The 24711-nt window shown below is 58.9% G+C and overlaps 2 protein-coding genes across 2 annotated transcripts; both read right to left on the bottom strand.

The window, feature by feature from the left end:
- Window positions 1–849: 849 nt before the first annotated feature.
- Window positions 850–1908, bottom strand: BESB_084900 (apicoplast triosephosphate translocator APT1; the record flags this gene model as incomplete). The annotated part of the gene is made up of 1 exon (XM_029366840.1): window positions 850–1908. The coding sequence occupies one exon, from the start codon at window positions 1906–1908 to the stop codon at window positions 850–852; it is 1059 nt and encodes a 352-aa protein (XP_029217300.1).
- A 3123-nt stretch (window positions 1909–5031) lies between these two features.
- Window positions 5032–23228, bottom strand: BESB_084890 (kringle domain-containing protein; the record flags this gene model as incomplete). The annotated part of the gene is made up of 19 exons (XM_029366839.1): window positions 5032–5161; window positions 5467–6890; window positions 7291–7363; window positions 7924–9547; window positions 9966–10473; window positions 10801–11017; window positions 11451–12062; window positions 12619–12727; window positions 13149–13902; window positions 14327–15329; window positions 16269–16515; window positions 16999–17388; window positions 17847–18230; window positions 18753–18968; window positions 19657–19908; window positions 20401–20706; window positions 21254–21934; window positions 22357–22552; window positions 22938–23228. 19 exons carry the CDS (start codon window positions 23226–23228, stop codon window positions 5032–5034), a joined length of 9417 nt encoding a protein of 3138 aa, XP_029217299.1.
- Between the last annotated feature and the right edge of the window lie 1483 nt (window positions 23229–24711).

Raw genomic sequence — 24711 nt, 5'->3', positions numbered from 1 at the left:
GCGTTCACAAACATACTGCTGTAGAGAAACACCGTTGGCTGAAGTAAAGCGCCGCGACTCGCGGAGCTCCACCCTACTTCACCGTCCCACGTCTTGCTCTTCGGCGCACATCAGAGCACAGTTCGCGATCCCTACCCCTGCCTGTCCCCCCCCCCCCCCCCTCCCGCCGCCTTCCGATTTGCGGTAGCAGGTCCATTTCTGATCTGTTCAACCGCCTCCAGGCGAGCCGCGACCGACGGCTGCTTCGACGCTCGCCCTGACTCTCTATGAAGCACTGCTTCGCGCCAGACAGCACGAGAGGGGACCCACAAAAACACTCTCTTGGCTGATTTCAACACCGACCTCGCCTGCGACTATACGCATGATCACGCTCTGCACAAACTTGCAGTCCGTCTCCTTCGCAGAAAGAACTCTGGATAACGCCGCGCGGGAGACGCGCCCGCGCCATACGCACAGCAGCTGGAGCTTGGCAGCGTTTTCTCTGCCCTTGGCGTGCGTCTCGGGCGGATTGTCGAGCCGGCGACGCCCAGCAGCATCACTGATGCAGTCCATGGACACCTGCAGTTGCCTGCCTCGAGAGCAACCCCACACCCTCGCGCATCTCCTCGCTATGCCTCCCTCTCGCCGTCTGCGTTCCCGTGCGCGATGTCTCTTCAGAGTGCTGGACCTCGGAGGCTCGCGACTAGACTGACTACCTCGTCTTGTCGAGGCCACCGGGGTCTCTGAGTCTCCGGCTCTCCCTCTCCTCCGCTCCTCCTCCCCCCCTCGTTGTTCCAGTCCCCCACCCCAGGTTTTCGGTCTGTCAAGTCCCGGTTGCTCAGTCGCTTCCCCTTTTCTGTTTGTGTCTGTTTAGCCGTACTTGGTTTTCGAGAGGGAGTACAGCAGCGTGCCGGCGATCGCGACGACAGAGCCGGCGGCGCCCAGGGGGGTGACGGGCGTTTGGAAGAAGATGACTGAGGCGACGATGATGACGACGCGCTTGAGCGTGTTAGCCACTGCGTGCGTCACTTGGTTGACTTTTTCCAGACAGAGGTAGGCGACTTCGTTATACATGTAATACCAGAAACCCGAGAAGCACATTTTCGTGAGGATCTGCGTGCGCGTCCAGGGGCCGTCGGGGTTCGTTGCCGCCGCCCAGACGCTGGCGACTTGAGAGCCTTCTGCAATGAGCGCGAGAGGGAGGGAGACGAGCGAGGCGACGATTGTCAGGAGCGCGTACATGTTGGCGGACGACAAGTTCTCGCCGACGAGCTTCCGGTTAGCCATCGCGCGCTTCGCAAAGACTGCACGCGACGAGCTCCCGAGGGCGCTGACCAGCGCGCAGCCGAGCGCCATCCACGTGAAGGAGAGCTCTGTGACTGAGGCCATGACGACGCCCGCGACGATCGGAACCAGGGAGAGGTACGTTTGCCAGCTGAAAACCTGGTGCAGAAAGACGCCCGACAGCAGGGCCGTGAGCACCGGCTCCGAGGCCTTCACGATGTGCGTGAAACTCACGGCGCCGCAGCCCATGGAAATCACGGCGCCAATGTGCACGAAGAAGTGACACACGCCCTGGGGGGCGATGCGGGTGAAGAAGAGCCCGGGGCTGTGGAATCGCGGCACAGGTCGCAAACCCGTCGCCCAAGCGAAGCAGAAGAAGATCCAGCCGAAAAACAGCTGGAAAGTCGAGACCATCCAGGGCAGCGGGAGCATAATCAGCGCCAGTTTGTTGTCCAGGTTGTACATCACGTTCAGCGCGTACCAGAGGAACAAGAGACCTCCCAGCTGCACGTAGAACCGCGTCTGCTCCTGCGGCGAAAGCAGCGTCTGAGACTCGAGATCCTTCGCTGCGCACGCCCCCAGTGCCGGCACGCTGCCGTACTGCGAAGGCGCGGAGGGGTCCGAGAGACGCTTCGTCTCCTCCATTTCCTCAACACACGCCGCCACACACGCCCAGACAGCCCTTTCGTCGAACCCGTCACACGGGGGCGGAGGGGAAAGAAAAGAAAAACCGAGCGTGTACCGCGGAAGCAGGTTTCAGCTCAGTGGAGAAGTCCCCGCTCCAGGAATCAAAAACACGACAAGGTGGAGGAGAGCCGTCGTCCTAGGCCTGGAGACGGTGGCGTTTACACGCAGAAACAAAGTGCGGACGCAACACGCGAGGCTGAACGAGAGGTCGAGGAATACGCCAGTGTCTCTAGATTGAGCGTTACACATCAGCGACCCTCGATATGTTGAAAAGCTCCGCGTGAGGTCAGACAGAGAAACGGCGCGTGTCCACGGCCGAAAAGGCGGGACACAGCTGAAGGGACTTGCGGGCAACGGCCGCGGAGGAGACAGAGACAGGGAAGGCAGAAATGCAGACACCGGAAACGAATCGGGAACGTTCGCCGCTCAAAGCCGAGTAGGAAGAGTCTGCGGAGTCGTGCGGGCTTCCAGCAACCAAAGCGAAAAGACGTCGAAGGAACTCCTTGCCGCAATCCGTGGTTCACGGGCGGAATGTCTTGCGCGGAAAAGCGGCACACCCCCCCGGCGCTCGGAGGGCAGCCGCTGGACTACGGCGTCGCCCGGCACTCTGTCTTCCGGGGTTTAGGCCGCGTCGTTGTAAAGGTCGGAAGGGTTCCAACTCGGGAGATGAAATAAGAGAGATCGCCTGAGATCACGGAGACAACATTTTGAGAGCTTCACTCGCGTCGTCTTCGCTGAGCAAAAGACCTCATCAGGTCGCAGCTTCGTGCGCACCGGCGCGTGTCTCTAGAAAAGCACAGCACGAGGCTGTCTCGATTGTCTTTTCCCTTCTCTCTTCTCTGGAGGACCAGAAATTCCTTCTCACGAATCAAGAATAGTGTACGACGAGGTTTCTTCGGCTGCGCCGTCCCTGAATCACTCGGTCTCGTCTTGCACGCGGAAGTCACCCGTTGCAGAGACAGTCCGCTGTGTGTGTGTGTGGTGCGGGCGGGCGGGGGGGAGAAGGCATTCGACGCGCTCGAGAGCTGTCCTTTCTTTACCTCCGCTCCGCACGCGACAAGTGTTTCCCTCTATGTCCAGTTAGCCAGGATTTAAGCACGCACACGTTTGCCCGCAAACACACTATAAGTGAGGTGGAAGAAGCGGATCCTCTTCCCACAGAGACGTAAGGCACTATATGCAGCGGGCACCTAGCAAGTGCAGACAGAATTGATTACGAGGAGGCACGCATTGGAGTCGTATGCAGCGTTTCTTTTCCGCGAAAGCAGAAGAGCCAGCACGAGGTGTTTCTGCGGCTCAGGAGCCGGAAGGTGTCCTGGCGAACCAGCAAAGTGAACCGTGAGGAAGCTGCGCACACTCCGGCGAGTGAAGCGTGGGCATTGACGAGAGGAGTCTCCGTTGCGCGTTTCTCTCCTAGTGTCTTGGATCGGTAACGTGATTTCGTCATCCAAAGGGAAAGACGACAGGGAAGCAGTAAATGGGGCAGGCAACACTGAAATGGTTGACGAAGGAAACGCTCGTAACCGGGGAGGGTTTTGAGCAGGATGGCCGTGTGAAGAGAGAGAGACTAACCTGGCAGACGCGCGACCACAAGGGTCCGTCAAGGAGGGAGAGAGGGGCTTAGCGGCTCAGCAGAAGATGTGGACGAAATACCACGGGCAGCTCCCTCATCAACGAAAAGCGCGGTGGTCGCCGCGCTTTTCGTTGATGATTTACTGCCATTCGCCTTCCTTGCAAGCAAAAAAACGGCGAAGAGCAGCCGAGTCAAAATGCCGTATGTATGTGTGCGAAGTCTCCGCGGCGACGGGCGCAGCGAATATTCGTATGCCGTCGTGTACGCATTGGTGTGGAGTACGGGAACGAGAAGTGCACTGAACAGACAGCAAATGGGTGGCTTTGTTCGCTCCGGTTATTAAGAGATGAAAGGCCGCTACGGTGCTAATGCTACTGGATCGCCGGTCCCCGCATTGAGCCTGGATTCTTCTATTGTAGGAAAATACCAACCAGACAAAGCGGGTCACGTGTGCACTGTCGCCAAAGTTGAAGGCAACAGACTGTGTCTCTTAGCTGCAGGGGCGAACCCCCAAACGCTCTTTCGTCGTCCATGCACACACTTCTATGGAGAGAACTCTCTGCGTAGGAGGTGATCTTGGATGCGCAGAATCGATGCTGGTCAGCGGTACGGAACTACACGGGAAGGTCTCAGCCTTCAAAGCGTGCGAAGAGTTCGCTGCCTGCAGCCTTAGTCCGGGATGGAGCATCGTAGGATATGCCGAGGCAAGGTCGTCACGTCACAATGCAATTTTTGGACGTTTTATATGTCATGTCCACGTTCTTGTCGAGCACTTGCGAGAAGGCAACAAGAACAGCTACGTTCTTTCATGCGAATCGTCAAGAGGTTCCCCCAAACGCGCGGGCAGCGCACAGCAGTCTCAGCTCCATCCCTTCCCGTGGGCGCGCAAGTATGCAGAGGTCCGTAGAGCTAGGTGCCCTAGCGCAGCGGCGACAGCACGTCGGCGGGTCAAGGCATAAAAAACACTCCATGGGAGGGAAAATGCCCACGGTCCCTCCCCCCCTCTCCACGTACAGGCAGCCGCCGCCTCTGCGGGACCTCCACCCTGGCGCCTTTCTGGTGATAAACGAGGTAACCGTCGCATGTCTACAATCTACAAATCAAAAATACCCTGAACATTGAGTGCTGTGATCCGGCTGCGTCCACACGTGCTCTCCTCGTAAACCTCGCCGCTGGAAGAGTCATTCCCCGCGGTAACGATGGCGTACGGGCGTGCGGACGAACCCCGTCAGCTCAACGTCGCGCTGGAGGTTGCACAGGGACTCCTCGGCCTTGTAACACAATCGACACGACGTTGTTTGCGGTCCACATGCCTTATTCACAAATAGGATGTATACTGCACATATTCTGGCGTCACTGTAATCCCAGACGTGTTCACGCCACCTGGCATACGTCAGCTCGAGTCGCCCGCCGTCCACGAGAATTCCACCATGCGGCGCGCACGACGAATTTCGAAGAGCCTGCTTCTCCAGGGAGGTCCGAGTTGACTTCCGCTTCCATCCCTTTGCTCACTCAATTTCGTCTGGAGGAGGCTCGCAGCCGCCGCCAGCGACCGTATAAGCGGTTTCGTCCCAGATCTCTGCGTCCACTCCGAGAAGACGGAACGGTGGGGCCTCCGCAGCCTCCTCTTGTGGTTCTCTGAAAAAACCAAACGCACAGACACGTCCACAACAAATGCAGAAAACGAGGCAAACGGGACAGCGTTCTCAAGACAAAATGCCAACACGCATGCACTCCTGACCGGTTCTGTGTCGAGGATGTGTTTGCACGCCGCAACGTGTGCCCGAGGGGCTCGTGCGAGACGCACTGCGATTCCAGCTGTCGCGGCGTTGACAGTGGATAGCGGACTCTCTCGCGCATCTGTCGACGTATCGTGTGCATACGCAGGGTGTGTCGCCCTCTGTTCGCTGAAGTTTGGCGCTCCCTCTCCTCAGACTGCTTACTCGGCAGCGCGGTCGCTTCCAGAGTCCCAAGCAGCCGCTTCCGCCGGGTCCGAAGGGCAAATGATGTCCTGGTCTGCGGCTTCTCGCTGTTCTTTTTCCTTCTCCCGTTCCGCACGCTCTTCCTCTAACTTTTGCAGCTCCTCGTCCCGGTCTTCGTTAATCCATTCCTCTTCAGCTTCTACCTCCTCGTCTGCTTTGTAGCCGTCGGGATTCTCCTTCAGTTCCGTCAACTTTTTGTTTAGTTGATCCACTTCGGCGCGGAGGGCAGTCAACTCAGCTTTCTTCGCCTGGTAAGCCTCCTCTTTCAGACCGATTTGCGCGAGATCCGCGCCTGAGGACGTCATGAGCGTTTCCAGCGCCTCGCGAATCACTTTGAGCTTCCGGTTCCTGCGCAGCAAGGCGTCCGCGTATGCGTCTGATTGGATTTGCTTGCGCACTTTGAAGGCGTCGAACTGCTGGCTAATGGTGCTCGAGTCCTTCAGCTGGAGCTTGAGAAGGGCAAGATAGAGCTCGGACAGCGCAATACCGCACGTCATCATGTCTTGGTCGAAAAGATACATCGTTTCCTGTTGCTCTTCCTCGGTCATGTCCTCAGTGTAGTTCTGGAGGTATTTCAGATGCGTCGCCTCCGACGCGGCGATTTCCTGGGCTCGCGCGTCCTCTTCATATGCCGAAATATCCGACTTCATGCGACCGAGTTCCTCGTCAGACACGAGTTCTCCCTCTAGGTCGCGGATCCTCTCTTCGGACCCGGCGGCCGCACCTGCAGACTCATTTTTATCCCCGATTCTCAGAGTTTTTTCCATGTCTCGGTAGAACGTGCTGAGGCGCTGAGAAATCTGCTTGTGGTTCGCACGCGAGGCCTCAGCCAGGTCTTTGCGCTTCTGCTCCTGCATTGACCAGTCCGCCAGCTGAGACAAGTCACCGTCTGCGATAGCTTGCAGCGACTTTCGGTTCTGCTGCGACAGTTCTTCCATGCGGTGGAACGCCAAGCCGAGGCGCAGCGCGAACTCCAGGAATGAACCTGGAATGACGTCGAGCTTCATGTGCACCACCGCGAAACCGAGCGTCTCAGCCATGACCTTGATGAAGTAGTTCCTCTCTGCCAGGTTGATGTTTTTGCGGCGACGGCGGAAGACGTTCCACGACTGCCGCTTCGCTGCGACTAGCTGAATGACTTCGCTCTCGGTATCGTAAATGACGATCGGCTCGCGCGCCTTCCGCTTCTCCGAGAGGCGCGCGAAGAAACGAAACACGTATCCGAGCACCGGCACGGTGAAGAAGGTCTGCTGTGTGCGAACGTTGTCAAAGTACGCAAACATCAGCGAAATTCCGACCTCCAAGATGAACAAACACGTGAGAATGGCCATGAACAGCAGAAGCGCCACGTTAACGTTCCCTGAAAACCCTGAACCAACCATCATCTGTAGCAGAGAAGGCACAGACGCACACAAGCGAAAACCTCCACACACGAGAAGCTCTGATCACACTAATCGGCAATCCATGTGCCAAACGAAACAGCAAACCGCATACAGACTCTCCAGGCGTGGCTTCTCTCCAATATGGCCTTCTGATGTCCCTTCCTCATAAATAAGAGAGAGTGACAGAGAAACAGAAAACAAAAACATAAACGCTTAGAGCCCTTCTGGCACCACAGCGGGGGCGCACCATAAGAAGGCGCGTCCGGTCGTACGCGGTTATGCCGAGACTTCGGGGACGCAGCCGAAATTAGCTGTAGACTCTGCATGCGCTTTGTGTGTATAGCTGTGCACATCGAAAAGCACGACTAAAGGCCGTACAGAAGAGACACGCTCTCCACCTTACCCCGAGCACGATGAGCGTAAGCGTCCAGATACCCATACTGTGGTTCTCGAGGCGATCGAGAGTGAGATAGCTCCTGAGCGATAACGCACAGCAACGCCTTCAGTAGACATAATATGCGCCCAGCAAAGAGTGAGTGAGAAAGTCTCTGAGTCTTTCCTCTCGACACCGCAAACCGAAAGCGCATGTCGCTTGTGTCTGGCACATGGTGCACAGATGCTTCGAGGCGACAAGGCTCTCCAAGCCTAAACGCGGCAGCTGCGGCCTACTGATCAGCGAACGTGCACACGACGATTATACGCATGCACTTGAACACTCAGACGCAAAAACGCATATGCGTTTCACTCTTGCCTCCACACGTAGGGTCATGGCTCCGCGCTACCGGGAGGCTAGCTTGCTCGCTCTCCTGCCATCGCTGCTAGCACGAGTCCCCAGAAATGACAGTCCAGTCGCCGCCGCATCATCAAAGAGGGATATACACATCCACATACATATTTTTGCACGAGTGGAGCGCGGCGCCCTGCACATTGTATCTCTGTGCGGAGAACCCGCGGTGGAGCGTGTGGCGCGATACCTTCGTTTGCATCAAATCGTCCTTTTTCCAACCTAGACTGTCTCTTTGGTTCAGGCACGTACCTTTTGTCAAATGGCTGTGTGACAAAGTGGAAGATGAGGAAGATGATGGCGATGACAGAAGCGAGCCAGATCCGCGAGCCGTTCATGTCTTCGGAGCGAATGAGAGCAATGCTGGAGACGACGATGACGAGGAATTTCCTCGCAAACACAACCATTTCCCAGTACCAGTATTTCTTCACGAATCCGTTGTGAAGGAACCCGTACTTCAGCCTCGTTTCACGGCTGTTGAGCGTTCTGCGGTTGATGTAGAGGACGATGAAGCAAGAGAGAGGAATGCCGATACTCCAGACGAACAGGCCCCCGATGCCAAGCGCGAAGAACTTGAAGTACGGCCAACTGAACGCTTCAGTGCACTCGACAGACATCGCAGCGCGCAAGAAGTACTTGGCTTTGTGCGCGCGCCCAAAGTCGATGTAAGTGCAGTCGAGTAGCGACAGCATGTGGCGCGTGGTCGAGGAGTAGACGAAGAAGAGCACAGTGACGTAAATGGGAATCATATCTTCCATGAACTTTGTCATTCTGCGGAAGATCGATTCGCCGGGCAGCGGGATGTATCGGAAAATCATAAAGACTCGATCTTCTTCGTATTTCTCCTTCAGCTGCTCCGCGAGCGTGTACAGGCCGTACTGCTGCGTTTGCTTGAGCAAATCCAGCTTTTTCTGCGTCGACTTGCGGTACCAGACCCGCACGCGCGAGACAACGATCGACATCATAATCGTGACAATGATGGGCAACACAATGGGAATCAGGGCGTAGAAGACCATCGTGTAGAAGAAGGAGTCGGAAAAGGACAGATTCAGGTTCTCGCGAAGCAAGCAGTCGACGGACATGAGTCGTGTTCTGCTCTGCGCAGACACCGACTCCGTCACGGTCGTGGTCAGGTCCGTGACCCATGAAGGGAAGGCAATTGTGTTAAAGTCGATGACCGACAGAACGGAGAGGCAGGTGAGGTAGTTGGAGGCGATTTTAATCACGATAGAGTGAATGGACCGTCTGTTGAAACCCGCCGCGACGTTCATGTACGTCATGACAATGTTGAAGAGCAGCGTGGCCAAGTAGTACCCAGTCAGACAGAGAATATTCCAGACCATGGACGGGCAGACGGTGCAGATTTCTCCCTTGGAAAACGTGTTGGTGTAGCCGCGGCGGCATTCGCTGCAGAGGTACTCCGTCATCGTCTCGGAGCAGACTCCGTTAGAGAGACACGCATTCCGCACGGGGCACCGCGTGAACTGCCAGTCGTTCGGCGACTCGAGCTCCGCCTTCAGCTTGTTCAGAAAGTACCCAGGCTCTGCGAACGGCTTCACGTGGTCGGCCGACGTAATGCCGGTGAAACTCGAGTCCTCCCGCAGCTTCGCCTCCGCCTCTGGCAACAGGCCTCCTGCGCAGTACGCGCCCTTAGGGCATGTGTGGCAGGCGTCAGCCGCGAAGTAAGTCCCTTCTTCGCAGAAACACTGCGACTGGGTCTGGGCGCCTGGAAACGACGTCGAAGCCGTCCCGCACAAACCGTTGCACGGCCCGTCCTGCACAGACGTCTTGTACGACCCTGGCGAGCACGGCTCGCAGAACTTGGCGCCTTCCGCCGCACTCCCTTTGTCGTAGGCGAAACCGCGATTGCATTTGCCTGACACACACCGCACAGAGACAGAGGCGGGGGTTGGGAGGGGAATGGGCAGTCCAGCCCGGAAACACACCATCAAGCCCGTCCCCTGCAAGTCCCCTCTTCCCCCGTTCCAGCCGCCTCAGCGTCTTTCGCTCCTCGCTCAGACGGCTGCCTCAAGGAACTCGCGCCCCCTCCGTCACTTGTGCGGCAGTCTGCAGCGTCCTGGATGGGAGCGCGTGCAACCTGCGGCGGGCACTCCACTGGGTGCGCAGCCAAGCAGCGAGGATGGAGGCACGAGGAGCAGTAGGAGGAGCCTGTCCTCCGCGGCGTGCACACTAGGTCGAGGTGCAGCCGCAGAGGCGCTGCAGGAGTGCCCGCGACGACTCTCGCTGCAGAATCGCCTCTGTTCCTTCTCGAGAGACAGGGCGGGCAGACTCACAGTCATCAAGCGACCACGGGGTATCGTACCCCGCGGTGATCCGCGTGTTGTTGGGGCACGGCTGGGGCTCGACGGGCTTCTTGCCGTTCACGCAGTGCTCTTCGCCCTCTTGGCAGTCGACTTCTCCTCCGGGGCAGTAGCGGAGGGGGTTGCTGCACGCCACGCACTCCGCTTGTTTCGCGTCGTGGTAGTAGCCCCTCGAGCACAGACACTGCGCGGCTGAGTTGGCGCCAGTCTGCTCGGTTCCCGAGTTCTCACTGCACGCCTTGCACACTTCGTTGCCGACCCAGTCCTTGAAGCTGTTTGCTGGGCACGGTCGGCAGACCACCTTGTCCCCAATGCCGACTTGCGAGTTGAAGCGGTAGTAGCCCTTGTCGCACACGCAGTCCGCAAGCGTCGCGCTCGTCGTGCCGATCGTGTTCGTCTCCGCCGGGCAAGCAATCGGCAGCGCGTGGTCATTGGTGAACGAGTCGCGCCCGCCGGGGCAGTAGAAACCGACCAGGCAGGACTGCATACACACGCAGAAGGAGGCGGGGACGCCGCGTACAGCGGCATCCACGACACAGGAAAGGCATCCTGGAGGTACGCCCCACAGGGTCCACAGCTGCCCGCATACATAGATCCTGGCGCAGAAAAAGTTTGCCCATCCGCGTCCCGGAGCCTCGCACACACTCACGCAAACGAGAACGAGTCGTTCTACAGGCAGATGCGGGCGGGCCTCTGCTGGACAGCAGAGATGTCGGCTGCAAGGCGTGCGGGCACTCAAGCGCCGATATTTCGCAGCCGGGTCCGGGGGCAACCCCTCGTTTGGTGGCGAGTGTTCGCTGTTGCCTACCTCGCAGACGCCAGACTCGGTGCTGAAGTAGTATCCAGGCAGGCAGATGCATTCTTGCAGAGAAACATTTCCTGTCGCGTGAGTGGAGCTGCCAGCTGGGCACTTGTCGCCAGGAATGTTGGAGAGAATGTCCTTGAAATCGCCGACGTCCGTCGCCCGACACACGACAGCGAGGGTGGTCAGGTCCACATAGTCAAATTCGTAGCCAGGGTCACACCTGGGAAACACAAACAACAGACAGACGGCGCTGTTGAAAGCACGCTCAGAACCGACACGTTTGAACGCCCGCGCTTCAGTCGGACGCGCCCCTAAGCCTCCAACGACGGCTCACGCGAAGAGCGCAGAACTCCCGAGCCCGTCACGCCGAAACGCGGCCACAGCGGCCATTCCCGAAACACCCGCGAGAGGGTTTTCTTCCGTTCCTTCGCCCGACTTTTGTCGTCGCTCTGCGCCTGCGAGGGTGTGCTCTGCAGATGTCACCCTGCCCGTAGCTTGTGTTGTCCCGCCGGCGTTGGTGTTGGAGCCTTGCAGACGTCCGCGCACGGCATCTTGGCACGTTGACTCATCTTCTTCAGTAGCTTTGACCTCGCCCGCCCCCCATCCCCCGCCCCTCCCCCCGGGCTCGCGTTTTCAAGGCGGTGGTCACTCACATGCATTTGAAAGGATGGTCGTTTTCCCTGTTGGGAGGGACGGTGCTGGTGTGAACGGGGCAGGGCGTCTTGGCGCCGGCGTGCTGCATCGTGTTGCTTATGTTGGGTTCCGACCCGACGCAGAAGTGGCCGTCTGGGCACTCGGCGCAAGGCACGTCCACGTTCCCCGTCTGGTAGTATCCCGGCTTGCAGAGCTCGCACTCGGCCTTGGACTTTGCCGTCGACGTCGAGGTGAAGGAGTTCTCCGGGCACGCGGTGCAGGCGTGCGAGCCGATGGAGTCCTTGTAGAAGCCTCGCCCGCAGGGCACGCAGACCTGCGAGTCGAGAAGCTCTGAGTGCTCGGGGTGCTGCTGAAGCCAGTTCCGGAGCTGCGACGCCGCGGACTCGGGGTCTCGCAGACTCTCCGCCGGCGCCGCCGTGTAGCCCATCTCGCACTTGCACGCCGCGACCGAAACCGCGACAAACGAGGGATCGTCCGTCTCGTTCGTCGTCGTGTGAAGCGGGCACGGGTACCGCGCTGCCTCGTACCCACCTGGAGAGTAGTAGCCCTTCTCCACGCCAACGCACTCCTGCGTCTGCACGGCTTCGCCCACAAAGTAGTAGCCGGGCTCGCTGAAGAACGCGCGCACGCACCGGAAAGACCCTGTGAGGAGAGGCGAATCAACCCTGACGGCCGAAAAGCCAAAACGACTCAAGCCCGCTGGCGGTAAAGTGCAGTCATAAAAAACATCCAGTGGAGGGCACGTAACACAGCCAGCCCGCAACAACGTGCCCTGCGCCAACGGCCACAACGGGCTCCTCGAAAAACGCGGCACGGAAAGACACTGCCATGTATGTATATATACATACAAGTATATAGCATTCAAGAGAGGCATAGGGCCGCGCACAGCGACGTGCTGCCTTCGTTTTCGAAAGCGTCCGTGGAAACCTCTCCAGTAAGGTGACGAGGGTGCGCCACGCTTGCTGAGCGCGCTCCAACGCCGACGTGCGCCCAGTGCAGCGGCTGACTACAAAATCTGACGAAAGACTCCTTTTTTCCAGCGGGACTCGCTAGCCACGAGCTCGCCAGAACGCGACGACAGCTATGCGACCTGCATCAACTTAACGAGTGATGCGGCTCAAAGCGCCGGAGTCGCAGCCGCTGAGAGCAGCAAGGACTGAGGCCTACCACTTGCACAGGCGCTCTTCCGCCGAGGTCGCCCCGACAACGTCAGTCGACGAATGCGTCGGGCATGTGCCTACGCATCCTGTGTTCGCCACGGTGTCTTTCCAGGTACCTGAGGGCGATGCACAAGAGACATGCACGCATCGCTGTCGAGTGCGGGCAGGCAGAACGCGGACACAGATGCGAGGCACATGCGATCGTACCCATCCTGAGCCTCAAGTCCTCCACCAACCCTCCGGAAGGGGCTCGTCCGCTCAACTCTCGGTGTACGGCAAACAACCGTGCAGACGCAGGCACCTCCACACGGTGCAGCGGTTTTCCGCAGATGCGCACCTCTGTGCGCAGCTCCTTTTCCCCCTCGCACGCTCAACGCGCCGTGAGAAAGCAAGCGTCAGGCTTCCTTTTTTCTTGCCCCTTCACGACTCTTGCCTGGGCGGCGGCGGCCGCCTGGAAGCTCCCATCGCAGGCTCTGACCGGCGCGGAGTGCCTGAGTTCTCTCGCCTCCCCCCCTCTCCCCACAAGGGTGCGCGTACCTGGCGGACAGGGCTCGCATTCGCCCGCGTCTTCAGCGTCGCCTGCGTGGTGATATCCCTTCTGGCACTGACACTGGTCAATGCTGATGGATCCTTCAGCGACAGTCGTTTGAGACTTGCCGCACTCCTTGCACTTAGCCCACCTGGACGCGGGGTCTGCTTTGACCAAGTTGAGCGAGTTGTAGGTCCCAAGGGGGCAGCGGGCGCACATGCCCTGGTTGAAGTAGTAGCCGTCTTTGCATGCGATCCGGATTTTGAAGGAGGTCTTCATCTGACTGACCATGCCCATCGCCACGACCTGCACCTCGACTTCGATGCGCTGGATGCTTGTGATCTCAAGCTTAACCACACCCGTGTTGGGAACTACCGAGGCGACGCTGCCCACGTACGCCGCGTGTGCGCCTTCAGTGCCCAAGACGAAGCTCGAGACGCCCTTCAGACTGCCGAGACCGACGACGCTCGGATCCAGCGCGTGCGAGTCGCCCACGGCGTACCACTCGTGCGGGTAGTAGCGGAACGTCGGGACTGTCGCAGTCGTGTCGAGCGAGACGATCTGCAGTTCGGGTCCGCGCCACGCGTCTCGAAAGGTCGCCAGAGACACCTTTTCCAGAGAAGAGCTGTCGTCAGAGAAATACAGCAAAGAGATGTGGCTCACAGAACTCAGCCCCAAAGTGTTGTGCGACAGGAACGCGTAGAACCGAATCGCCGACTCTTCGTCTACCTTCGTCAGAAGCATCGGGTACGAACTACTTGCCTGCAGACATCGACGCACAGCGCGGCAGTCGGGAGGGAAAAGTGAACAGCGACGCCATCCGGAAAGGCATCACGGGCGCGCCGGGTTTCTCCCGCTGCCAGCACGGTTCGCCCCTAGCACGAGAAAACACGACGTCCGCCGGCAGGGCGCGGACGGCTGGAAACGTGCGCCTCTTCTGGATACGGGGGGGGGCTTCGTGGCTCAGCCCTCGAAAGGCCATCGCGGAAGCGGCGATCCTTTCATCTTCGCTCTTTCTGCACGTCTGTACCGTCAGATTCCCCCAACTGGCTAGCCCTGCCGCCCGCCCCGCTTCAACACCTCTCTCTCTCCGCCGCGGTTAATGTATTTCGAGACCACGAATTCCACTTCGCGGCGTTCCTTCGGAGTGCGTGCGGCTCGGCAGCTGCGTCTGGCGGACACTTACTTCGGCGACGTAGATGAGCGTTTTTCCGTTGTAGTAGTGCGCGACGACGGACGCTGGCGCCTTCAAGTTTGTGTCAACGCCGTCCCTCGCTCCTTCTCCCGAGTAGACCGAGACGAGCGTCAACACTTTGGTTGTTGCATCGACGTTGAAGTACACGACGCGCGGGAGGCCCTGGTCGATGACGAAGCACTCCCAGGTGGAGCCCATGACGATGATTTTGGGACCAGACTTTCGGAAGCAGTAGACGTCTGTCGGCTTCACGAAGGGTTGTTGCATGCCGTCCAGCCGATTCACCTTGGCGTGCAGCGTGAACTCGGCATCGTACACGTGGATGTAGCCCGTGCCCTCGTCGACGAGGACGACGACGGGATCGGAGAGTTCAGGTTCTCCAGGGTAGATGAGCACGAAGCCGGACGGCTTCACCATGCCGTCGCGGCTGGGGTCTAAAACTCTCACGCGCTTCGCCTGCGAGAGGTCGGAGGGCGGCTTCGTCAAGTCCAACACCGCCAGCGCCGCCGGCGCCTCACCCATGAGAATGTATAGGTGCACGTGCTGCGGCGACGTGTCGAGCGCCATGTCCACCGGCCGGCTTAGGTTGAAGGTGCCCATGAGCGTCGGCGACGGGTCCGACGCAGAGAACCCCCAGGCGGTGACCACGTTCGTCGACTGCGAAATCCAGAAACTGAGGACTTTCGAGAAGGGTGGAGACGTGAAAAAGTCGTAGAAGTCACCAATAATCATCTCACCGTCGCTCCGAATCTCTCCCCAGTGCAACCCGAGGTACGAATACTCGTCAACCGTGAATGAGTAAGTGCGAGTCGGCGTTCCAGAATGCAGCGTCGACGGCATCACGAAATCGTGGAATGGATACGAGTTAAACTCCGAAATCGTCGACAAACCCAAGTACAAGACTGTGTTGCTGTCCTTCCTCGGCTGCACGCAAACCTGCAAGGTCTCCAAGTACTTTGAGTCCGACTGCGGAAGATTTCGCACGCTCAGGTACCTGCGCGCGCGCAACAGCCAGAGGGGGCGAATCGCAGTCGATTCACACAAAGATGCATCATACCTCCCCCCTCTCTCGCCACTCAGACAGCAGACCGCACTCCAGAAACGGCAATGCCTTTGCGCAATCGATATCAGGTGCACAGATATCTGGAACACGCATGCGACGCATCGACAACCGGCTGAAACAAATGAACCAATGGAGGCGCGGCAGCATGGTGGCGCGGCAGAGAAAACGAAACCGCCGTAGGCTGCGCCCACAAGACGAGTGCAGTGTCTTGCCTGACCAGAAGAGGGACTCCCAGGACAGACAACGCACGCTATCAGATTCGTCGCCATTTGCGCGGAGCCTCAACCTCGCACTGCAGCCCGCGATTCCGTGTGGAAAGAGGTAGATAGGTAGATAAGATAGATAAGATGGATAAGATAGATAGATATAGATAGATATAGATAGATATAGATAGATATAGATAGATATAGATAGATATAGATAGATATAGATAGATATAGATAGATATAGATAGATATAGATAGATATAGATAGATATAGATAGATATAGATAGATATAGATAGATATAGATAGATAGATAGATAGATAGATAGATAGATAGATAGATAGATAGATAGATAGATAGATAGATAGATAGATAGATAGATAGATAGATAGATAGATAGATAAGAGATAGACAGAGATAGATAGAGACAGATATAGATAAAGAGGCAGACATGAATATGCTTAGCGAGGTCAATACTCTGCAAGCGCTTGGCCGAAGATGCACGTGTAGGTGCGCGAGCGCGGCCAGCAAGCAACCAGAACCCAGTAGTCTGCAGGCGTATGAACGTAGGATGTAAGCAGACCGAAGGCGATCAACGGATCATCGCCTAGCGGCCGTGTACTGCCGCACGGAAGCGCGTGTCTGGCGGGGGTTGCGGGCGTACATGGCTTTGTAGAGAAACATCTGAGTCTGCATTTGCTTCTCCGATCGACTTTCCAGATTGATTTTTCGCGACTGCGCGACGACCGCGCCTTTGCACGGGGTCTCCGTGGGAATTCGAACAGTCAGCGCGTCATCTTCGAAGCCTTCCTTGTATCTGTAGGTGTGGATGAAAACGGAAAAGAGCTTCTGGCTGACGCCGTCCGACGAAGGCGCGTACACCGACCGGTACGTCATGCTCAAGTCGACACCTGCACATCAACCGCAGCCAAAAGCCGAGGCGAGTCCACACACTGAGTTTCTTCAGCCACGCGGCAGAGTGTCGCTGCGAAGTGCATTCGCGCCCGCGGAGTCTGACGGGGAGAGAAAGTATAGAAGGAAGGCGGCGGAAATCCACGCGAAGTCAACACATGCACTCACAAAGCATGCCCTCTGCGGGGGCGAAAGATGCCTTCTTCACCTCACGTCCGCCGCGTATCTAGACGCCCCTGTTTCCGACGCTCAAAGCGGAAGAGCCAGGTCGCTGGCGCAGAGAGAGAGGCAGCGCGAGCAGTCCTGGGGCTTCGCGCCGAGCTGCGCTTGTGCCAGTTAGCTCATTTAGACGAAAAGAGTTCACTAGTCGTACTAGGAAACAGGGGTCGCGTGTGCCCTTCCTCTGTGTGTCTCAGTAAGACCTCGATATAAAAGGCGTTGCTGACCGTATACGTGGGACGAGCTTTCGTCGCGTCTCTCACCGGTGGAAACGATCCGCTGGATGATTCCGGAGGCCTTACGCCCCTTGACCATCCCCTGCCAGCACAGCACGTAGTGTCCAGTTGACTGCAAAGCGAAAGGCATGGTCTGCGCCTCCGTGCCTGCCTTGTTCACGGTGGCGAACCCAGTCTTGAGGTACTGGTTCTCGCCCGCCCCAATACCCGCCGAAAAGACCGCCAGCGCGTTGTCGCCCGTGCCTCGCAGCAACTCCAGCTGCAGCCGGAAGAAGTTCGGCGCGACGCACAGAAAGGAGGCGCTGCCCCCGACCACGACGAGTGTGTCGCTCGTCTTCAGCGTAGTTCCTCTGACTGTGAACGTCTTCTTCTCGCCCGCGGTCATCTCTTTTTCCGTATTCAACGCATGCACGGGACCTACGGGACAGCCACACGAACAACGCAGGCCGTCGTGCACAAGAGACGGCGCGCGGCGCGGGAGGGCAGGCAGTGGACGGTGCGAAAACGGCGCCCGGCTCCTCGGAAAAACGCAGGAGCGAGTTTGGACCCCAACACGCACACCGCACTTCCCTCCGCCGACGCTCGCGAGTCGAGTCACTCGAGTCCCGAGCGACAGGCAGTCCCCCCCTCCTAGGCAGACATAGCGCAGACAGAGGCATGCAAGCGTCGACAGGTGGACGCACGTGCGCAGACAGACCGACAGATGTAGCTACCGATCGATAAGAAGCACATAGGTAGCTATAAATATATGTGTGTGGAAATCAGTGATAGAGTGTGGCGCCCGGTGCGCCACTATCGCCGCATCTCTAGATGGCATGAAAGGTTGTTTCGCTTCAGGCGCGATGTCAGGGCGGCAAGGCAAGTCGGGGGCACACCTGTGACGTTGATCGTGCCGAGAGTCAGCGTGAAGTGGGCGTCAGAAGAGCAGGGTTCGGCGTCACCCCACGTCGAGGCTAAAAAGCCTGTGAAGGCGCAGCCGCAGACGACGAACGACCCTGAAGCATTAGAGCTGACGGTCAAATTCGGCCAAGTCAGCGCGGAGACCACGCCGTCGTGGACAGCATACGAAGGCAAGATATGACCGCGTGCAGCCTGGTTTTTGAAGGTCGCGAGCGCCGTAAATCTTCCCGCTTTGCCGCACGCGGCATTCCCTTCTTCGCCGCCCCAGTAGAGCCGAAGCGACACCTGGGGGGCGAGGCTCACTCCACTGACCACGACGTCCACTGTCTCTCCCGGCTGCACATAGCGCTCCACCACCCCTGAGAAGACACAGTCGCCAGGAGAGTCGAACGCATCTGTGCATCTGCTCACAGGCGTACACGTGTGTATATATACACAAATGTACAGACATAGATAGCTCTGTCTGTAAATGCGCGGCGAGCGCACCGACGGGTGCGCGCGGGTCGGTGCAGAGTCGGTGAAAGCGAAGAAGGCTCTTGAGGCACGGCGGAGTGAATATGCCGCCAGGAGGGGCGTGGCAACTGGTTCAGACACTGAAGGCTGACCGGCGCCTCGCGGCACAGACACGTTGACCGCCGAATGTCCATTGACGGACGCACAGCGGGCGGTCGCCGAGAGTCGCTGCGCGGGCGAGACACGCGCCGCGCATAGCCGATGAAGCCGCCAGAAATGCTGCGTGTCTAGGTGCTGTCGCGATCTGCGAGCAACCGTGAAGGAGCTGGAGAATCGCATGCAGGTCTTCACAGCTAGCCAGAGTTACGGCGTGGACCGCCCCGGGCAACCGCGACAGCCGGCAAAGTTCCCGCTTCCGCGCGTCATACCGAGAGGGTCGCAGTAGTCGAATCGTACGTCAGGATCCGTCGTGTAGCACCATATCTCCTTCTCGTTGTTGAAATTTCTGCAGTAGTTGTGCGCATCGGCTCTCTCGGTGTGAACGTGAGGCTTCTGCTGATCCCAGCGCTGACACTCTCTTCCCGAGCGCGTCTTGGACTGGCAACCAGCGTACGCCACCCCTTCCTCAAACGTCTCGTTGCAAACTGAACGCCAAACAGCAAAGCCAGCAACAGACACCTTGAATTCGGCGCAGGCGAGAGCCAAGCAGCCGGCGCAGCGGCCGCTCGCGAGAGATAGAGACATTACTGAGCCGTGTGCAATGCAGTCACGCGAAGCCTCCGGCTCTTCCCCCCCCCCCCCCGTCCCCCCGTCCCCCCGTCCCACCCCAGAACGCGTTTCTCCATTTTTCATAGTTTCCAAAGAACAGGCAGCGCCCGCCTGCCTCCCTGGGTGCAGTGTGACCTGTGCACTGTTTCTAGGCTGTGAGTAGTGGAAACACAGCCGCACCCGGCAGGCGCAGACAGCGCACAGCACGCACATGGAAAGCTTCCAGAGTACCCAGGTGAGAAACGCGGATCCCAAGGCGATGCAGTACAAAAGCGGCTCGCAAGCGCATTCTACGAGGAGACAAATTGTGGAGACCTCTCCACGAGTCCGATGCCTGCACCCGACCGACGTAGATCCCCCTATCCGGAACGCACACTCCAGGCGACCACGGATCACGCTGGTCAGACGTCTCACTAAGACACAAACCGCGTGCAAGGGAATGCGGTCCTCCGTACACCAAAATCTCTCAGTCACGTCGCCGCACATATGCGGGTGCATGCGAGTGCGCCCATTCATTCCCCTATGCATACAGATATGTGGGTCGTGCATCCATGCAGCACTTACGGCACGTATTTTTGATGACCTGCCGGATTTTCTGGAGGTCCACGAGCGTGAGCTGCTTCATCTGCACCGTCTGGCTGTCCCACCATCCGTAGCAGCGGACTGTGGCGAAGCAGTCGTCCACGCAGCCGTCGACTAGCTTAGTCCAGTCGAGCGCTTCGGCGGGCACGCATCCGCTGGCAGTTTCCGTGCGCCGAAAGACGTAGTTCGGAGAGTCGCAAACAGCGTTGGCCGCGGTCTGGAGACGCGACGACACTGCATGTAGAAACCGAAAACGAGGGGCCAAGAAAAAAGTTAAAAAGACAAAATCCCGAGGCGCGCGTGTGCCTCGACGACGGGCGACGCACGACGCTGTCCCAAAAAGAAGCAGCCAGACGCGAGAACTCGCAAGTCGGTAGCGCGGGTCGCACCGTCATGAAGACGCGGGCGCCAGCCCCCGTTCAGATGCAGAGATAGACACGGCGAACCCCACATTGAAAGCGGAACCCCGACGGGAAGCGCGCATGCTCGCGGAGATGTGTACTACGGCGCTGCTCCCCCTCCGAGGAAGCAGCGCCGTGGTGCGAGAGCTTGCTAGCCGGGTGCGCGCAGACTTCCCAACCCGCGGAAAAGGCTAAGCTGAGAACTCATTGAAAGGCTGAGCATGGACGAACGTGTATGCGTCCGGGTCGTGAGAGGGAGAAAGTGCGTTCGCGAAACGTCGTTAGATGTGCATAAAAGACTCCACATGAAGGTGCCGTCGCTTACAGCAGTAGCCGAACTGCCAGTTTTTGGGCAGGATGTCGTCGGAGAGTTTGGAGGCGTCGGTGGCGGCGCTGCGGTCCCGAATCTTTCCGGCGCACGCCACCGGCTGGTTGCAGTTATCGAGGCAGCTTTTCTCCGCAGCGGAGTAGTCGAGCTCGTCGTCGGTGAAGCAGTGGAAGGCGTCCCTGACCACGCGCATGCGTGTCCACTGCGTTTTAACGACGTTCCCCTGCAAGACGCACTGGCGATCCAGCGCGATCTGTAGAGGCGAGTAGAGATGCACCTTCTCCACCGTTTCCGGTTCGGCTGCTTCTGCACACGCACCCGCGACACACTCACACACGCTCTCTGGCTCACTCGTCCACACATGCGCCTGCGCCGTATTCAGACCCGTCGCCACGCGCGGCGGCGCTTCCACTCCTCCGCAAATCCATCCTCTTAAAGACACCAAAGCGCCACGCAAACTAGCCATCCGAATGCCGCGTGGGGACACGCAGGACGTACAATGCCGAGGCGCGGAGGCGCCGGGGTCGAAGTGTGGAGAAGAAAAAGGCGCGCGCAGCAACTAAAAGGCATCCCGGGAGAGGTTGACGCCCCGCACAGTGCGCCGGAGAGCCGAGCCACAAAGAAAAAGCGGAGAGGTAAAACCCCGCGTTACACCGAGCGGCGAAAAGGAGACGCGAAGGGAGCAACACTGGCGCACAACGGCAAGAGATCCCTGAGCTCTATTCCTCTCTAGAATCTGCGTAACGCCGTCTTCACACGACATGGGACTCGACTTCAGGCGGGGTCGAGCAACAACCCAACGCGGAACCCGCGCTCTCCCCTCTGGCACATTTGCCTGCAGCACGCCTACCTTCCAGAAGACTCAGATCGCCGCCCTCGGCGAGAATCCGTTGCCTCCTTTGCTCCTGCTCCCATTCCTTCTGGAGCTGTCTCTTGATGGCGACGTTGAAGCCGTGGGACCGAAATATGACATCGCCGTGGATTGAGAACAGGTCGTCGCGGCTGCCTTCGCTGGCAGACCCGCCGAAGACATCTTCCCAGGCCTCTCCCGCAGGCAGTAGCGCCGAATTGTCCGCGAAGGAGAGTTCGCCGTCGAGCGGCGCAGGGAACCGAAACTCCTCGTCGGCTGCGCGAGGATTCATCACCACCGCAGGCTTCAGCTCGACGCGTCGCGGCAGCGAGAACGCGACAGAGGAGGAGGAGGAGGGCACAGCGGAGGTCTGAGGCAGCCTGACCTTCGGCGGGCGCCAGGACTGGGCGGCTGCTGGCGCGCCCATGCGCAGGCGCGCCTCAGAGGGCGGCAAAGGCGAGGACAGGGACGTTCCGAAGAACGGGCGAATGGCCTCCACAGGCACGCACGAGTCGCGGCCTGCAGCCATGAGACGCGAGGAGGAGCAGGTCGCCGAGGAGAGGAACGGGGGCACAGCAGGGCGCGAAACCGCGTCAAGCATGAACGACGAGGAGCGCTCAGCCAAAAGCGCGACCGCAGGACGGTCGGGATTCCGCTCAAGGTGGTCTCTGTACAGAGAAGCTGGAGACAACACAAGCGCACCGAAGAAGAAGCCGAAAAAAATGCACAAATCAACGCAGACGGGCCGCTTGTGAGGGGAGGGACTCGCTCCTGCGTCGCCATCGCTGCGCAGCGAGGAGGCCAGCGAGGGACCGCCAAGCAGGTCTCGAAAAATCCACTTCACAAACATGTATGTGTGGGCAACGCATACACTTGGAGAGAGTCGAGTTTTCGCCTGCGGCAATGCAGACGCGTATACGCGAACTCTGCGAAATGCAGCCACCATTCGGCCCTTCACTTCTCGAGAAAGTCGCGCCGCCGCAGCTGCTAGTCCAGTGCGACCTCGTGTCGCTGCCTCATCGATCGCGAACTCTTCACACGGTCCCCACGGAACTGCGTCTGCGCTGCAAGGTCGGTGGGGGGCGACAACGAAGACAGCGCACCTTTCTTCTTGTGGCGCAGGTGCTCTGGCTGGCTCGCGTTCGCGTCGCTTGTCTCCTCTTCGCCATGCGACTCTGCGCGTGGCGTCGGCTCGAGGTCGCCCGTTTCCGAGGGCTGGGGGTCAGCAGGCGCATGTCGAGCGTGAGCGACGAGAAGGGAGGAGACGAGTCGGTCTGCCGCCTGGCGCCCAAAGGCAAACTGCACACGAGAGAAAAGACAGAGAAGCAGGAGGCCACCATGGACGCACGGCGAGGCACCTTGAGACGCGGATGTGAAGGCAGGAAACACCAAAAAGCGCCCTCACCCTAGCCAGCCTTTGCCCAACTCGAATACGTGCGTGACGCTGCGCGCCCACGCGTGCTTCCCGTCCGTGCGCAGGAGGCGCAACCCCGGCGAGTCGCAAGCTGCGAGGCAGTCCCCACATGTATCTTACACAGGGAAACTGAAGGCACGCACGACGGCCTCCCGGCGCCCACACATGAGCATATATGTCGTTCAAAGTGCCGTAGCTGTGCCCTAAAAAACTACGTGTGTGCGGAAATAGATCAGAAGAGGCCACGCTCCGAGAAGGCGACCGCTTTACCTGGTGCAGCAGGCAGATGATGGCGAGGGAGAAGCAGACGAGGAGGAAGCGGCGCAGCCTTCTTGCCCTGCCCTTCGTTCCGTCGTTTCGTGGCGACGCGCCCGCCGCCCCATGTTCCGCGGAAGATGCACGTGACAGACCGGAGACGCCGCAGTCTATTTCTGTCACGTGCGCGCGACCGGCTCCGGACGCACACGAAGGCGCAGCAGGGGAAGGAAACGGACAAGGATACGAAGTGAGGGGGGCGAGCCGCGCTCGTGAGTCGCGCCGCCTGTCTCCTAAGGGCTCCATCTTGCGACTGCCCAACGGCGAGAAGCCGCAGGGAAGTGGATAGCCAGTTGACCCTTGGCTGCCGCGGTGTGCGGAAGGCGACGTCGCCGCGAATGCGGCACGCATAGTCTGTGGAAAAACTCCCCGTGAACCTCAGAAAAATGAGGGCGGACTGAGCGGCCTCGCGAAGAAAGAAGCGAGCGGCGCTGTCCCGCCCCCGACGAAAAATGACTGGTCCTGAAAATAGTCGCGCCGCGGTTCCAGAGGCGACACGCGAACTGCAGAAGGGAGCGGCGGCTGCCTCGGTTCCCGTTCCTCCTCAATGGAATCAAGTGTCTCGCCAGACTTGTATTCGGACGCAGAGCGTGCTTGCATCAACACCTCAGAAAAGGGGGAAGAAGGGAAGCGGCGGATAACCGGCTCATTCCGTGATTCAAAAGAGACGAAATCCGAGGCATGCACCCTCTGCCTGCAACCCTAAACCCTGAGCACGACACAGAAAAAACGAACGCCACCTACGGGCTGCCGTGTCTCGCGACTCATCCCACGGACAGGGCCGCGGCGAGTGAAAGCAGCCAACGAGGGCGGCAGAGCGGTGAAGGGATGCCTACGAAAGATCTGTCCGTCGGCGCTGTGTGGTGGTGACTTGCCGGCGACGGACAAAGGAATGCGCGGAAAGCGATGGATGGGCAGCACACGAAGAGAGGCCGAAACGCGCGCGAGTCATGACCTAAAAAATGCGCCGAAAGACTTCGAGTGAAATTTCCGTGTATGGTACGCGGGTGACGCGGCGGCGTCGGGAACGCGCCGCGGGCAGTGGGCAGGTGCGGCAGCCCGCATGAGTTTGACAAGTCCGAAAAAATCAGACTCTGCTTTCCGCCTCGAGAAAAAACAATTCCTACTTGGTCAACCGGGGCGCGCGCGCCCTCCGGGGGCCATTGCTGAATGGTTTTCTTTCCATGCGAGGCGTGGAGGCAACCGGGGGAAAAGGATGGATTAGCGACAGATTTGCCTCATGACGCCAGGAAAGACGCTGCACAAGCATCCGCAAGGCGACGGGAAGAGAAAGGGGTCAAACAAATCAGCGAAATAGGCCACGGAGGGGAACCAACCAGCCAGACACTCTTGCCGCAGCGTACCGGACCATAATTCTCCGCTCCTTCTGGCCTTCCACGAGACAAACAGAGAGTGAAGGGCGACAGAGATCACACATACAAAGGACCGGTCTCACCAGAGAAGCCAGCAGCCGGATAATTTTTTGGGGTCGGTTTTGTAGTGTTACTCGATGCTAGCCGCACCCCGACTAGTTAGTTGTAGCAGGCCTGGATCGTCGCAGTACATCGAGCCCGCCTAGAAAGACGATCCGAAGTCCTAAACGCGGTTCCGCCTTTCCTCAACAAAATACACGCTTCAAACGAATGTACACCCGTTTAAAGTCGGCTGAAGAAGGAAACAACAAGGAGAAGGCGCGGAACAGCGAAGCCAAACATGCGCTAGGCAAGCT

This window comes from Besnoitia besnoiti, chromosome VIII, assembly GCF_002563875.1.
Source record: "Besnoitia besnoiti strain Bb-Ger1 chromosome VIII, whole genome shotgun sequence".
NCBI classification, from domain to species: domain Eukaryota; phylum Apicomplexa; class Conoidasida; order Eucoccidiorida; family Sarcocystidae; genus Besnoitia; species Besnoitia besnoiti.
The sequence above is the reverse complement of the archived record's forward strand: the minus strand, read 5'-3'. Positions and strand labels throughout refer to the sequence as shown.